The sequence below is a fragment of the Opisthocomus hoazin genome, chromosome 3, assembly GCF_030867145.1.
Source record: "Opisthocomus hoazin isolate bOpiHoa1 chromosome 3, bOpiHoa1.hap1, whole genome shotgun sequence".
NCBI lineage: Eukaryota > Metazoa > Chordata > Aves > Opisthocomiformes > Opisthocomidae > Opisthocomus > Opisthocomus hoazin.
In genome coordinates this window covers 92,099,830-92,117,110 of record NC_134416.1, presented here as the reverse complement: position 1 = coordinate 92,117,110, position 17,281 = coordinate 92,099,830, and the positions used below count along the sequence as shown (strand labels likewise).

The window sequence follows — 17,281 nt, the reverse complement described above, 5'->3', positions numbered from 1 at the left end:
GAACATGAGGAAGAACTTCTTCACTCTGAGTGTGACAGAGCCCTGGAAGAGGCTGCCCAGGGAGGCTGTGGAGTCTCCTTCTCTGGAGATATTCAAGACCCGCCTGGATGCGGTTCTGTGCAGCCTGCTGTAGGTGACCCTGCTTCAGCAGGGGGTTGGACTAGATGACCCACAGAGGTTCCTTCCAACCCCCATCATTCTGTGATTCTGCAATTGGCAATGACACAGGTATGAAAGTGTCGTAGCACCTTGCAATAGAAACTAGAAAGCTGCTGAAGGTCAACTGGTTCAGTCATCAGCAAGGAGTAATACTCTCACTTATGCACTACCTCAACAGCATGGGAAGCATAGCAGACAGCAGGGACTCCCTACAAGATGTCCCCTAGGGATAAAAAAAGGCGAGTAGAAACGGAGTTGGGAACTTCTCCTGTAGATCGTCCTGTCTACCAGGAGATCTCCACGGGGTTAATCAGAAACAAAGGTTCTCAGACAGTCTGGCTTGGGTGAGAAAGGTTTTGCTGCAGCCGGACCATGACCGCTTCAGGACACAGGGAGAAGTGGACTGATCTTACAGGTTTGCTTGAAGACCCCCCCCCCCCACTCAGGGTATTAAATTCTGGAATGTGCAGAAATGAAGTTCATAACAGTGGGCTGAAACTTCAGTAGCAGCTACGCTTGGGAACACTTCGACAAGAACAATGAGAACACTATTGCTTGACATACAGAAAGTTGGAAATAGCACCAGATGGGCCACCTGGTGAATCTGGCGCCTCAGATGACACATCAGAACACATTTTCCAAAGAACACTGCAAATGATGACCCTCACACTTCTGTTATTTCAAGATGAAGGCAAGTACCTTCAGAAGTACTCCATAGGAACAAGAGGCAGGCAAGTTAAACCCAGGCAGCCTACTAAGCCACAAACAAGCTGTAGGAGAGACACATGTTAGGTCATCTGGGTATGAAAACATTTTCAGTGTTTGCATATTTCTAACATGTTTTTCTTTCCTGCTTCATTTGTATGTTAAAAGTCACCTTAGTATGTCAAAAGAACCAGGCAGAGAAGCCAGCCACAACCTGGTCTGCTAGAAAGAGGCAAACTGGTTTGTTTCTTTGGTTAGCAAGGAAACATGGTAATGGAACTTCCCCGCCTGTGAGTTTTTCTTCTGGTACAGAAAGGGCTGCACAGGTCAAAACTGAGCCAGGTGGCTCTCCTACGATGCACCATAAAAACAATACCAAGGCTGATGAGAGGAGAATGTTTCAGGCTTTGCTTACTTGTCTTGGGTTTGGCCAGGACAGGGTTAATTTTCACCAGAATCCAGGAAGGGGCACAGCCGGGCAGGCTGACCCCACCCCAACCTGGCCAAACAGAGCCGGGTATTCCATACCATGTGCCGTCAGGCTGGGTTCCAGTGGGGGGGAGCTGGGCAGCGGGAACTCTCTCGTGGCTCGGGAGCTCGCGGCGGCGGTCGTGGAGGGCGGCCCTCTGGGTCGTGCGGTTTGTGTTGTGTTTTCTCCTTATCTGTATCATCGTTGTTACTGTTCCCTCTGTTTGCTGTTCTGTTAAACTGCCCTTATCCCGACTCACCAGTTTCTGCCTGTTTCTTTCCATTCTCCTCCGCACCCTGGCAGGGGGAGGGGCGGCCGCGTGGCACTTTTGTTGCCGGCTGCAGCCAAACCAGAACATTACTTCAACGCGTCTACTTGTTTCTCACATCCCCCACTTGCAGAGTTGTAGTCTGTGGGCTCATAAAGCTGATTTGACTGATGAGGCTCTCTAGGGAAAGCTTTTCAAGGGGGACTACTCAGCCACCTACCTCTGTTCTAAAATGTACACCAACCAGCTAAGAACTTCCACCTCCCACCTCAGATAGATAATTTGGTGGAAATACTTAATCAAGATCCTGTGCTATATTTAACTCAATAGATGGTCCCACAGGTGAAAAATATTCAGTTAATGAGAAAAAGAAACAAACCTGATAGCAAAACAGGCTATCAAGTCACAAAATAATATGCCTTTGGCAGTAAGTTTGACATCATCACAAATCATGCAGCAGCTCAGTTCCTTGAAATAATAAAGGACAGAAATACGGTGCAATGCCGACTCCTGCAACCCTGTATTTTTATGATCCAGCTTGTTTCTGTCAAGGGCAGTCTTTGACATGGAGAGCCGGCTGGGCAGGAGGACACTGTAGCTGCAGCACTCCACGCTAACAGCTCACAGGTCCTACAGCCTGCTTGGCCTGTGCTCCAGGTCACTCCATGCTGAGGCGTGACCAGAAAAAACACTTGGGAGACATCAGCTGTATAGAAGATGACCCTTTGGGGTCAGTATAGCATATTATCTTTGAACTAATGCACTACACACGATGTATGTTCGGACTACAGTGGAGCTCCCACACAGGGCCAGACCTGAGTGAAAAGACCTTTGTTCTGATTTTTCAAGAGTTGTCCCTTTCCCCACATGTTGCCTGCAAATGCCACAGTCTCTCACAGGCAGACAAATATGGGCAAAAAAGTGCAAGAGCAACTTAAGAATCCTTCACATCCCACGTGGAAATGTTTATTTCCTAGTGCTTTTGACTGTCCAGGGAGAAGCCTGCTGTTCATTTACATTGGAAAGAGCAATGAAAAGAGGAACATACAGTGATAGACTTTGGTCACCAAACACGGCAAGGTGTGTCAACTCGTCTTTTACATTCCTAGGATTTAATGGGGGGGAAGAATCTATCTGCATGCATAAAACCTAGAAAAGCTATTATATGAGTAACACGTGAGCTACCACCAGTATATTGCTCAAGAATAGTTCCAGCTGCAAAACTACCACCACACTAGTAATTTTAAAAAAATATTTTAGAAAACAAATGCTGTCTCCAGAGATTCTCAAAGATAAGGGTAAATTTAAACAATTGCAGCTATAAATCGAGACATTTTCTATCTCTCTGAAGGGCATTTTTGCATCCTGGGGAAATGTGTAGAACAAGTACATTGGTACGCTCAATTTCAAAGTAATTCAGTGGTGTTAGGTACCACTAAAAATCTTATGGTGCATTTTAGTGCTAAGTGTTAATACTGAAATACACAAAGTTCTTGCTGGCATATTAATTATTTCAGTATGAAATAGTTTCCTATTGTTGTGAAAGTGGCACAAAAATATAGCACATTAAAAAGTTCTTGTATACAGTTATCACCGGGTTAAACATTATGAATGTTTAGATTCTGCCACTATATGGCTAAGTTACCTAATTCACCATACTTCAGAGCAAAACAAAAAGAAACTGCACTCAGCGTAAAGTCTTCAGTTTGACTGGGTTAACAGGGTGATTATGAAAAAACGTATCGTTTGATATGAATACCTTGCCTGCTTCCTGCACTAGCAGCAGCAACTGCTATTAGCACTTTCTTAGTCCTGGCTCGGCCTCCTCTCTGACACTACACCTTAAACACTGTCCACTTCCAGCAGGACATTTCCGTTTCTCTTTAAATGGTGACACACACCACTTGCCTCCATGGGTCAAAAGCAACCTCAGATGTTTCGCCAACAGCATCAGCTCTTGTCAAAAGGTAGGGTACCTCTACCAGTCTGTTAGACCTCAGACAACGCAGCAAATCAACTGGTCACAGAGGCTGAATCACCCTCTCCTGTGATGAGACACACCTATTTCAGAAGGTGGCTCAGATACATTGCTTGGCTGCTACAACAAAAACTATTGCAGCAAGCACAGCTGTACCTCTTCTGGAGAGTGGAAAAAATCCAAAACAAACCAAAAAAAACTCTGTGGATTTTAAGGGACCTGGAACACGCCCTTATAAATTTTCAGCCAAAATGACTAAAGGGAAAGAAAAGGGACAAGTGGGATCTCTCTCCAGTGCTCCATGCACCCTTCCCATGTTTTCCAAAATATAATAAACCACTTCTTTAAAAAAAAAACTCACAGCAAAAAAGTGTTTCACTAAGAGCTAACAAACTCAGAACAACTGCACATTGTTTCTCACATGAAATGGTGAATATTAGCTAGTATTACCGAGAGCTTGTGAAGCAAAATGCAGGAAATGGGACATCCTACTTCTGCTCTTCATAACAGAAAAAATTTTGTCATACTTATTGCAAAATACCAGAAAGAAAAATAGAGCCAGAAAGGGAAGAAAAAAAAAAAATAAATGAATACAACATAAATAAATTTAGTTTGGACCATGTGACAAATAAATACATTTAAGCAGAACTAGAATAACGTAATAATAAGGATGCAGCTCTTGTTAAAATACAAGGAGGGCTGAAAATTACTTTGAGTAGTAGCCCTGTCATGAGAAGCTTAAGGCAACTGCTTCCTGGAATACTTTCCACTTGATCTGGCTGAACAAATATTGGGGAATTTAACTGGGGAAAGGTAAGTCTGTAGATGTTCACAAGTCTGCATTTGTCACTGTGGTTGGCCTAAACACTCACAGGATCATGAGATGGTTTGCTTTTTGTGCTTGGCAAAAGAAAACAGCTCTCACTTGCTTAGTTTACATCTCCTTATCAACAGAGATCCACTGAGAGCAGGGATTGCACCCCAATAGAAATCCGTGGCTCCGGATTTCTCATCCCATGCTGTCATCTGAATTCAATCTGGAGACATCATCTCTCTCAGCGACTGCTTGCATGACCAGTTAGGTCTGTCTAGGCTTGCAGAACAGCACATACATCCAACTGCTCATTCCCACTTCTGCTAGCAGGTCTTCACACATGGAGGATAAATAGAGGAGCACAGAAAGAACAGAGAGCTGCTCCCAACATACACTTTAGCTCAAACCAGAGAACTGACTACCTGGAATGGCTTCTCCTAGTTACGCAAGGCTCACAAAGCATGGAAAAGCTGAAGTGAGAGCAAGCAATCACTTCTTCAATACACTTAGTGGATTTCCAACCATTCCTGTCAGCAGGTGGAGCAGCAATAGCACTAAATATGGAGAGGCAAATATCTCCCTGTATTTGTCTGCTATCTACCAAAGTAAGATTCGTCTCTTTGTCACTGCCTGCTGAAAGGACACAGAAACTATTGCTGCTTCTAGGACTCTTCCCTCTGCTGGGAAATGACAGAAAGCAGTCAGAAACCTCTGATAATCTAATGCAAGGCCGACAAAGGCAAAGAACGAATTTCTCTCACCTTGGCAAGAGGGCTCCATTTGCTTCCAGAAAACACCTGTGGAAACTTTATTTATAAAAATCCTCAGGCCAGAAAAAATAGCAATATAGAAAATCATCATAATGGCACTATACCTATCAGAAAAAGTTATGTGTGGCTTGGCTGTTCTAAATGTAAGAGGTCTGACTGGGATCTGTCTAGTCGTAAGTAGATGTACAGAGCAGTTCAGTACTCTGAACTGGAGACTAGATCAGAACATGTGGATTTCGAGTTCTAGGTAAAGAATTCTGTATCAGCATTTCCTAACAAATGTCCATGCATCTGTTTCCATAAAAAAAAAAAAAAAGAAAACATGTCAGCGGTTGAAGGGATCCAGCATAGCCTTTCTCTGCATTCTTTGCATCTTACACAAGGATTCTGAGCCTTTAAAAATAGTAAGCTAACCAGGCAAGGCCCCCTCTGAGAGGTCAGCTCTGATCGTCTCTCCCTCCTATGTTTTTAGCATGCGCCACCCGATCTGTAAAAAGTGGGGATACACCATAGTGATTTCAAGAAGAATACATTCAGTCATTTCATGAGTTATAAAGGACAAATGTTTCCAGCCACTTTCACTATAATATAATAGTCATTCTACAGTAACAAAAAACTTGACCAGAAAAGAGTTGGCTAAAATTATGTCCACTTACCAGCAAAAGCACAGAATTCTATGTGAATCAAGACTAAAATAAACCTGAAGTTCAACAAGCTTACTCTTGAAAAGACAATGATATTGCAAAAGATTATATGTCATTGATTTTTAAAACTCAAATTTACAAACGTGCTCCTGAGTCAAAGTAAATTTACGTCTCTCACGATTCTAGACAGAGGTACAAAACTGTGCTGTTGGATGACATATATGGAAGCTTTAGATTATGATTTGTTATTGCACACTAAATTATTAACACTTAAACAGCAATAAGAAGAAATATAAAATGCTATGAAAAGTATAAATCATTTCTCCTGACAGATATTAACTGGCCTATATTAATAACATTTGGAACTATCACTAATGAGGAAAAATAGCCATCCTAGTCTGTCAGCAGTATCTGCAGTGAGGGGACAGTCTTCTAGCCACTAAAAAAAAAATGAGGGAGGGGGAATATCACACCATAAAATAAGAAAAATAGTTTCTCAAAGAGGATGTTTATGACTAAATTTCTAAATTGCTGTCACAGCACTGTGGGGGAGAAACTCTGAAACCTCCTCCAGCAGCTCTGTTGTATGCTTAGTCTCCGCAGCTATCAGCTAACCGGAGTTCAGGTTTGTGTTATTCCCCAGGGTCTGGTCATTTTGTTACACAGAACTAGGCAGCTAACGAGGGATCTTCAGGGAGAGCGAGGTGTCATTTGCACAGACCAGCTCCTTATCTTCACTTTTTTTGGAGGGCAAACCAGTGGGAAAATGGTCAAAATATGTTTTGTGTTATGTTTTCATCAAAAGCGTGAAGATAGGACCACATTAGTTCAACTTCCAAGGTGTAGTAAATGTCATATACAGTCTCCCGTGTTATGTAAATGAATCCAGGAATTTAGCAGTAATGCATACGTACATTTCCTAAACAAAAAGAACTTTTGTAAATTCAGTTAGCCAGAGCAAATGGACAATTCAAGAACTATATAAGCATTCCACTGTTTCACTGTTTTAAGTGAAGATCAGAAGACACTACGCTACAACAGTGTTTATCTCAGTACTGACCGTTATCTCGAAGGACTCCTGTGGAAGCTGTTACTCTTACTGTCTGTTTTACTTTTGTAGAGTTGTTAGAAAAGTGTCGCCTGGACACAGAATCCTCTGGATGCTGGCTTTTTTTGTCCTTCCCTTTGGGAGGCTGAGGTGAGGAGCTGTTTTCTCCCGGGTCACTGGATCCAATGGTGGATTTAGATTGCCGATTATTTCCCTGAAAAGATGTGCAGGCAATTAGCACTGATGAAAGTGACAAAGTGGGTGGTATTTTTTTTTAATTTCAATATTATTTCAACTTTTTAATACTGAGGATTTTTATCAGGTGACAAGAAGCATATTAATTTACAATCAGTGCAGTTAAGCGATATCTTAAACTATCCGGAAAACTTTAACTATCTCATCAGCTTCCTATATGGTCAAACTGATTAAACGCTCCTCAACAACTCCCAGAGGTAAATAACACAATTATTTTAAGGAAATAATGCCTCATTTGATTAAAAGAATGGCTAGGTGAATCTGTACATGCATGCAGATGATATACAGCTATATCTCATCTATGCATATGTGTGGAAAGTCACAAGATATAACATATATAACTTGTGAATAATTCATTGCCTGCGTAAATGAGACGTGGGCATTAATCTGCTAAGCGTCAAAAGCAGCTGGAAGAGGATGACAGTCTTCATGTGGCAGTAACAGTGACTGCCAAGTGTATGCTAAGAATTGGTTTTACCATCACCTCTGAATCACCTCCAAGGACATCAGCCAGTTCCCCTACTTTCTCTGTGATGTATCTAGAAACAGAACCAGAAACCTGGTCCTTATTTTTACAGCTTTGATGTATGCATGATCCTGGGTGTACTAGCCAGAGATCTTATTATTTATACATGTTTTTCTTCAGTCTAAATCTGTTCATAATCAACATCATAAAAAACTGAACTGTACACAGCAGCCCTTTAGGGTGCTGTTTGTATCATGCTAGGCTGTGTAAAGACTTTACCAACTAAATGCTCTCATTAGAGGCCGTCAGCCTCCTACTTTTGCCAGTCTGACAGAGCATGTGGTTCCTTCCTAATCCAGTTCCGCCAAAACACTCAATATAACAACAAAACAATCAAGCAGATAAGGCAGAAAACCTTATCAGTATCTGGAATTGTTCACCTTATCAAACTTCCCTAAATCACAGAAGATGAACATATTCTGCTTCATTGTTTCACTTAGTGTAGCTGCATGAACAATTCATGCCATTTTAGAACTTGCCCACCAGAAAGACCTTTCTTTCTGCAATGGACATCGACAATTCACCTCACTGCTAAAGTTAAAAGATAATACAATCTAAAGTTAAAATATTTCAGAAAAATAGGTCCTGAACCAAATCCTGCATCTCTTCAAAAAAATGTATTATTGTATTTTTATGTGATTCTTCTAGTTTTCACATAATCAGTAGAAACCCATTCTGTTTAAAATATCTTATTTACATGCCATCTAGAATTTACCATTTAATCTACTGTATATCTACCAATACCATCAAATCTACCACTTATCCTTTCTCTATACAGAGGAATGAGGGCACAGCAATATTTCAGTCTCTGCTAATTCAAACTGGAGACTGTTACTCCCGAGCAATAATAGTAAAAAAGTGTAGCTATCCAATTGAGGCAAACAATTGCATAATTTATACTAGTTCAAGTGTTACAATAGATATCTAAGAGCAGTAATACATATTCCTGCCTCCTTAAGTTTTGACACTTGTTATGAGTGTATGCCACAGTCCCAATGGAATAAAAGTGAATAACAAATAATTTTCTGTATAGGCTGTTAAGTAATAGTAGAAGAGGCAAGAAGTTAAAACTGTTAATGAGTTATTTTTACAAATGCTAGAATAGCAAAGCTCACATTTCAAAAACAAACACTACTTGAAAGTATGTTCTTTACTGAGGTTTTATCTTCCACTGAATTTCAACAGAATTGGAACAGGCACTTGGACATGATCAACTGCCACAATTATAGTGACAGACTGCGAGTCTGGCTCTATACTGTCCTGTACAGTAAACTGCACTTGTACAGAACTGGGGCAAACAGATACTTATATTCTGATTTGGCACTATTATAAATCCACAGTGGACTCATTTTGTACACATATAAACAGTTATACAGGATACAAAGCAGTGGAGGCTCAAGCTCTGTATGTAATGGTTAGCTAAGGCAAAATACACCAGACTGTAAACTGTTTTAAGCCCTTATTCAGACTCAGCATGCAGAAACACTGTTCCTGCAAGATGTTTTGTAAAAGGTTCTGTGTTTTTTCTTTAGGTGTATAATTTGAATAAATAATCTAACAAATAAACAACGATAGCTGACCTCAAGGCAGCAGTTCATCTTTGCTATGGCAGGTTTTATAAAAAATAAAGCAGCCATTACTGTAATAATATTTTCTCAGATTTCTTTTGTCTAATTGAGACTGCAAATAGCTACAGATTCATCAAGCTTTAATAAGCATACCACCAGGTGGCTGTGGATTTCTTTTCTTCAGATTTAATTAAAACCCAAAGGACAGGGACTTTCCATCTGCCAGAATTAAGTAAAATTAAAAACAAACTTTATTCTGGCACTTGATACTTACACTGCCTTTAGACTTTCGAGATCCCACAATCGGAGGTAGTACAGAGGCTTTGGAACTGCAGAAGGAAGCCATATCTTAGAATTGTGCACAATGTCACTATCATAGACACTATGTATCTATAACCAAGTCAGACACCACCAAGTCAGCTATGGCAGCAGAGTTAATTGTTTTATTCATCGCACATTTTCCCTAAGAATCACTCATTTCTGTTCAAAAAATTACACTTCAGTTTATATGCAAGTATGGAACAAATTCTCTAAATTACATCAATTTGTGGGACAAATTTTCATTTCTTTCCACTTATTTAAATGACATGGTTCCTAATTTTCATGTTTTTCGAAGATACTAAAAGCCCAAGTTTCTCCTGACAGAGGCCAATTTCGGACTCTTCTGCGATAATTCTAGCCTACAAAAAACAGACCCAAACAGAAAACATTAAGGGAGTATATATTCCACAAAACTTTACCAAGCAAGAGTAGATCTGGACTGGTGTAGCTTCATCTAATCTCATTCAGCTGTATCCATTTATATTGCAGAAAAAAAAAAATTAAGCCAAATATAATCCCTTCTCTGACATTAATTTTGTGATATATGATCAACGGCACGTTTATGAAGTGAAATAGGTTTCTGAATTTCCACTTTTTCTTTTGTTTCTGTTATCAAAACTTCCTCAGAATTTGTCAGTGAAGTTTTGCAGTCATACTAACCCCTCCATCCATGCCTTGGAACGATTTCGTACTTTACTGGTGGTACTTTGTGAACAAATTGACACACACAAGCACATGAGAAGTGTATCACACACCTGTAGAACTTACCCCTGTGGTCTTCTTATTGTAGATTTGCTAAACAGCAGATCACCATACGGCAGCTTCTTAAACTTTTCTCTACCCACTGCAACATAAATTTGCCCGTTCTCCAAGTCTGACCCATTCTGAACAAGTTTTCCATCTAAAGTGTAAAGTCTAAAAAATATGAAAATGCTTAATATAATAAACCTTAACATTCATTTAGGTGTATTAAGAGCATTGGAATCTACGTTAATCTAAATTCACTAAATCATGATATGAAACCCAATAAAGTACAGTGGATATCATACAATAATCAGTCGCTACATAAAAAACAAAAGACAAGGAAAGACAGAGCAAAATGATGACTGAAATCACATTTTATGTAAAACTAATGAAGTGTTATGACAGATCAAATACTCTCATAATTTCTAAAATGAAATAAATTACTTTCTACTTAGAAGGTCTTTGATGCCTTTCCCCTGATGCCTTGGAAGGAATCTATTTCGTGAGTTCCTGACCCCTCTTGTACCAAGCTCTACCACCCTGCTGTGCTCTGGGTGCTATGCAGCAATCCGGGAAGAACAGGGCGTTCATGGCCCCACAGCTGAAATCTCAGGACCTGTCCACCTGACACAAACCAAGCTGATAATATTGCACTTCTATTGCATAGCTCAGAAGGCTGGAACATGGCTGTACCTGGTGGGGTAAGGCTGGAAGTAGCAGGAAATAATACACAAATTCTTGTTATAATGTGTCTTAGGCACCTACAATACCAATAATTAATATGTCTATTACACCAGGCATATTTTTATCACAGTAATTTCTGTTTGTACTATTTACCAAGAAGGAAGAAATGCCTTAGGGACTAGGGAGGGGTAGGAGGGGGGCGGTGGTCAACACATTATTCCTATGCTATCCCAATTACTTCATTGTTGAGTTTGTGTTTTTATTTAAGCATGGTCAAAACAATGAGGAAGGAAGAAACATTCAATAATAAATAAGCTCTTTCCTATGAAGCGTATTCCAAAATTCAACCATATTTATATTTAATTAAAGAGTCAACATCAACAGGTTTGCATTTAAGTCTTAAACACAGGAATTACACACAAACAATGAAAATAAAACAAAAAATCTTAAAATCAGCAAGAAGCCTATTTCTGAATTAATCTCACTGTGTTTTGCTAGATTACATTTTGCTTTGGGGAACTCAGGAGGGAAAAAAAAAAGCAAGCCAGTGTATCACAGTTTAAGAACTATATATATATTTGTATGGTGCTGCAGTTATATAGGGGTACGTACAAACAGGACTGTGGGGTTTTGCTTCTGATCTTTCACTTTTCTCATGGTTTAATATTATATTTAATTCTCAAAAGTTTTTTGCCTAATAGAACTCCCGAAAATGGTATGGACAAATATTTGGCAGTGTCCAGTTGTATTTTTCACCCTGAAAATAATAATTATAGCAACTGAATCAAACATAATCAGTCACTTAAGATGAAAGTGAAATGAAAAATGCATTTTAAAAAAAATAGAACTTCAAACAGATAAATGAATATTGACTTAACAAGCATCACACAAATTTTGTGACACTTACTTCTAAAGCCTTCTACCCACCCACTTGGCCACAACTGTTCAAAGACCAGCTGGGTTCTCTCTGGCTTATAGTATGTAACAAAGATGTCCTGGTAGTCACTTCTGGTCACTGGGTGATGATCTAGGGCCTGTCCTGTGGGATGTCAGTGGACTCCCATTTCCCCTCCTGAATGGCTTAAACCAAAAAGCCAAAACAAGGCAAGCACACAAGCTGACAAAGCAGGCAGCAAAGACACGACCTGCAGGATCAATATCCCCTAAATCCCAGTTGCCCAGGCACCATGTACTTGCCCATCAGGCTGCTGTACCCCCTTCCCCATGCACAAACTGGCAAGAAGAAAAGCTACTTTCTCATTGTCCCCTCTCTCATATTTCTTACTTACATGACTATTCTGATGGGAATGATCAATAATTTTCTTTTTTTTTTAAAAGCCACATGTGAAACTGCGTAAGACTTGGCAGCTTTGCATGTCTTTTAATAACACACAAAAGAAAAACTGCTGTATACATAATGCAGGTTCTCGTAATTCCACTTATCCTTCTTTAATGAGAAATTATATCTTCCCAGCATCAGTGGTCTTACAGGACCTCCCCTAATGCTAACACAGTTACAGTAAATCCCAGCAATTAATGTGTAACTTATTAAAGAACAATGATCACTTTACCAATGTATTTAATATGTCTTCCTAGCATTTTATGGAAAAGAAAATGAAAACTGGGTTAATAAAAAACCAGAAAAAGGAAAACATTAAATAATTCAAAATGCCATGTACATTATCTTATTTTTTAAAGATTAAAACTGAGCACTAGAGGGAACTTCTCAAAAGCAATCCTAGCTATGTACAGAATGATTTATGCTTTCATGTACATCATTCAGTTTCATCAAGGAGTGACGCCAAGTAATGAGAATAAAACGTGAAAGGTTTTTAAATTACTAAAGGACTTGAGAGCAGAAAGAATTCGTATGTTGTAAACAGCTGTTACTTTGCTCACTTCCCTGCTACACCAGCTGAGAAGCAGATCCAGAATGCTAGTACACGTGTGTATGTTTACTTCGCCACAAGTGAAAATGCTAAGTAGTGAGATACTAGGAGCAAAGAAAGGAAGAAGGAAAAATTAGATGAGAGCTAATAGTCAACAGCTAGCATTACCTTCATCTTTTGTCATCTGTATCAGTTCTGGGAAAGCAATCAGAAGAACTGAAAGACTGTTCTATCTTCACTGATTTGAGAAAGATTTTGCAAGCTTAGCCTCAGACATTCTGTAAGCTGTGAAGAACGATTTTCCACAGAAGGCCCTTTCCCATCTGTGGAACGGATTTCTGGAATGTCCTCTGCATGGGGCAACACTGGAATGTCAGCAATTTGCCAGTGCACACCTTGGCATGCTGCTTACACTGCGATGTTTCTCATGGAAACCACATACATCATCATGCTCTAAATCCTGCAACAACTACCAAATCCTATTTTACAGAGCTTATTTAACATTGTAAAAGCCTTAAGGGACTGAAACTTACTTATCAAAGAGGTCACATCCTATTCCTGGGATACCACAACATCTCAGACCAGCTGAGATACCGGAACTTGCAAACCCCCATCTACAACTCTGGCCTTGGCTGTTCTTAGGAGGCTGAGCTGGCCAAGTGTAAAGCACATCTTAGTCAAGCACATCTTAGTCATAGCACAGGTCTTCAAAAACCAAAGAATCTGTAATACTTTCCTTGAATTGTTTGCCCCAATGAAATTAAAGAACTATCAATATTAAAAGGAACACGGACTGCATATGTTATTGCACATTCCTAACACTTTCACCAACTTTACCATGCTCATTTATTTTATTCTGACGTGTAACTTCATATTAATACTGAATATATTGCATTATTATTGTATTATTATATGGATGCTAACTAAATATTTAATCAAGAAATAACAGTTGAAACACTGAGGTTTTTCTTTTTTTTAAATAGCAGTTGGAAAGAAACCTGAAGGTTACTTGGAGTCAACGTATTTCCACTTTGTGGCTTTTTGATGTATTTTAATTTTCTTATAGTGGAATTTCCCCTGAAGCAGGAATGATCCATTATATCTAGCTATGGAGTTTCAAAAACATATCTATGCATATCAAATGTATATTGCAAATATTCAGCTTCCTGATACCTGTGAACAGCTCCACTTCTGAGGGTAACTTTTCCTGTAACCATTTCTAGAATATGATCCCAGTGATTCAGCGTTTTCCTGGGAATGAGGAGGCGCACTACAGGGCTTATGAAGTCTCCGTTAGCAATCAGGCTGAAATAAATCAAAATAAAATAATTTGGAGGAGCATTTTAAGCAAAATTCATTTGAAGTTAAGACATCACCCCACCCTCCCTGAACTGGCAGTTCACTAATTGAAAATTCTACTTACAAAATAGTGTAGGGCTCCTGGACTGGTTTTCGAAACCGTGCTGACACAGTGATTCTACTGTGAGTAACTGGCTTGACCTGCAAAGATGAAAAGACTTAGAAATTACTTTGTCTTCACACTGGGAAAGAGTTTACCCTGACTGCCACCAGAAAGGTGGACAGTGTATCTGCAGAGAGAAGTTCCTGTTTTTAAATCATGCATTTTATTCCATTCCAGCTTCACCTGCTACAGAGCGTACATAACTACTGCTGCAGGTTCATATACGTGTTGAATAACAACCACAACATAGTACACCAAAGCGCAGCGTGGCACAACTTCTGTCTTCCACTGAGAGGTCAGAATTGTACAGACATCTTTGGTGACTTCTGAGCCATTGTTCCTAGAGACGCCAAGCAACGCTCCCAAATGTTCTTCTTGCTTTCTTAGTCCTTACTGCTCATAACCACGGCCCAGGCAATTAAATCATCTTCTCTCTCTAACAATAAATGCCATCTCTAGGTCTCTCTGCTGAATGAGTACTTTTGCTCTTGTACAGGTCTTTACATTAAAATCCATCCATGATTTATAAAGGTTGCTGAATACTATCATCATTTTAAGGCAATGACTAACAAGTGAGGTGAACTGCCTATTTTTAGTTCTCCGAATAAAACATAGGCTACTTAATTCCCAGCATTATGCCCTGTAATCTTTTGAACAGACACTGTATTGAGATCAGTCAGGTGGCTCAACATTTAGTGCCATTACACTGAGCAGAAAGTTACGCAGTACTGCCTAGCTAGGATTCCCTATTGCATTCATAAACACAATTTCAAATTTAAAGAACAAGGGGGGGGGGGGGGGGGTAAAATCAAACTCCAAAATCGTTAGGAAGATTTTTTTTTAATTGTCCATGATTAGCAAATCAAAATAAGGTGTCAAACCCAAACAAACATTCAAAAGTCACATTATATGTACTAACAAGTTGGCTACATTTCTGAAAAACACTGTAAAATCTTAAACAGCCGTGCTGACCTATGTTTTCAAACAGACATACAAAGTTCCAGTCACTGTACAAAGCCACCTAATGATGTGATGTGTTGCAGCTTTATCATGCTTTGTGCTAACTTCACCAATACTTGTCGTTTAATTTATGGAAAATGGTCTGGGTTCTGGTGCCTGAAGTCTCTGCATGGATTTTCACACAAATTCATTTAGTCCTGACAGGACTGCTTTCCAGATCTTTCTTGTGTATACAATGAAAAAAACAAGAGAGGCACTCAACCTGCTAGATATTTCAAACTAGCTAAAAATTATTATTAAGATAACCAAAACTGACTTCCTACATAACCCAAAGAACCTCACACAGTGAATTCTGCACAAAGCACATAAATTCTGGAGCTAAAATAGCTCTCTTAGGGGAAAAGTAACCAACAAAACACAAAAAAAACTGGCATTCCTTGGTGTACAATCACTTCAAGGGAAAGACAGAAACATGTAAATCTGTTGAACAAAATCTGTTCTCAATTTCTGCTAAAAAAGAAGCATATCTATTCAGGCTTCATCTCACTTCAGCTTCTCACCTTTCTTAAAGGCCCTGAGGGTGAGTAGTGTAGCCGTCCCAGTCTTTCATTTCCTGAGAGACTCAGAGGACATGAAAGTCTTCACTGTCAGAGGAAGGCAGAGTTACCCTTCGCACAGCACAATGACTAAACAGAAGCAATCAGCAGCAGTAGGGACAGGATGATCTGAAGCTCAGTGCAAAGGGATATTTTGGCCAGAGACGTCTATAAGAAGAGAGACGGCAAGAAAGATGTCACTGCTGCATTGTGCCAGCAGTGTTTGTGGGCCAGGCTGGGAAACAGGCTCCTGGAACAGCTGGGGACCTTCTTGTTACACAAGCAATTTACTAGACAGTGTATTTACTCCTTAAGATCTATTTCATAGACATATGTTTGTCTTGACCTCATACAATGAGAAATTTTGTACTAGCCTGTACACAAGCTACCCTTTAATGCCTAAGGTAATTGCAATTCACAGACTTGCTGTTAATTCCAGTGTGCTCTCAATCAGGTGGAAGATTCACACCTAATACTACAGGCTTGGAAAGAGAGTAAGAGATTGTTATCATACAGCTCATTAGTGGAGGCAAAGACATTTTTGAGACTGCCAAATAATTTAGGAGCTCAGCTATTCTTGCAGAAACACTTAAAGCACATTTTTCAGAGCATAACTGGTTATTCACATCATCATAATTTCAGATGAAAATTTATTGAGTCTCTAGGAAGAAAAAGAAAATACACCTTAAACTGCAACATCTGAAAATATTTCTATTGCTGCTATCAGCAATTAGGGTTATTTGCCCAATGTAAGCAATCTAACAGAGAGCTTCAGAATACAGAAAAAAATAAAGTAACTTTCTAAATAGTACGCTACCGAAGGCTAAGGCAATACTGATTTACTTCCATAGCATCAGGACCTAAGATTAAGGCTCTAAACACAGGTTGCATCCAAAATGGAATTGACCTAATTTAGGCTGCCCCTACACCTTTCTGCATAGCTGCTAGGTTGCCAGGCTAATCTCCTGTAAAGTATTCAATACAGAACAAGTAAAGCCTGACACAGCTTTTTCTAAAAGTTGATTCCTTATCCACTCCTGATACTCAGTTGTGTTGTTGATGCCTATGCTCAAGCTCTCACACACTCCAAACATTCTCTGATCCAGTTTGCAACACCCAGCTTTCAACGATACGCGCTTTACTGGAACTAGTCAGAAAGGATTTGCTAAGCATAAAGAAGCCCTTTAGGGTAGTCTCAGGTGTGCCCAATTATTTAGTTGTTCCTGCCAGCTGATGAAACCATTAATTTTGACGTAGGCTTCTCAGAAGGCCAGCATGTTATTGTACGCAGCCCAATCACCAGGCCCCCGAGAAAACCAGCAACCGGACAGATGTTAAGGGCTCATTTATTATTTGAAGGTTTGTATTTCTGCCAATAATAGATACTGTGGTATCATCTTGCAAGTCTGTCTTTCGGGTTA

At 39.6% G+C, this 17,281-nt stretch overlaps 1 protein-coding gene across 2 annotated transcripts in view; it reads right to left on the bottom strand.

Annotated features, from left to right (window-relative positions):
- The window catches only part of DCDC2 (doublecortin domain containing 2), a 73,009-nt gene that overhangs the window by 34,750 nt on the left and 20,978 nt on the right, over positions 1–17,281 (bottom strand). For both annotated transcript variants that reach the window (XM_075417072.1, XM_009941269.2), the window contains 5 exons: positions 14,266–14,342; positions 14,016–14,147; positions 10,294–10,440; positions 9,479–9,533; positions 6,868–7,069 (listed from right to left, as the gene is read on the bottom strand). In XM_075417072.1, coding sequence (XP_075273187.1) covers positions 6,868–7,069; positions 9,479–9,533; positions 10,294–10,440; positions 14,016–14,147; positions 14,266–14,342 — 613 coding nt within the window. The remainder of the gene's footprint in view (positions 1–6,867; positions 7,070–9,478; positions 9,534–10,293; positions 10,441–14,015; positions 14,148–14,265; positions 14,343–17,281) is intronic.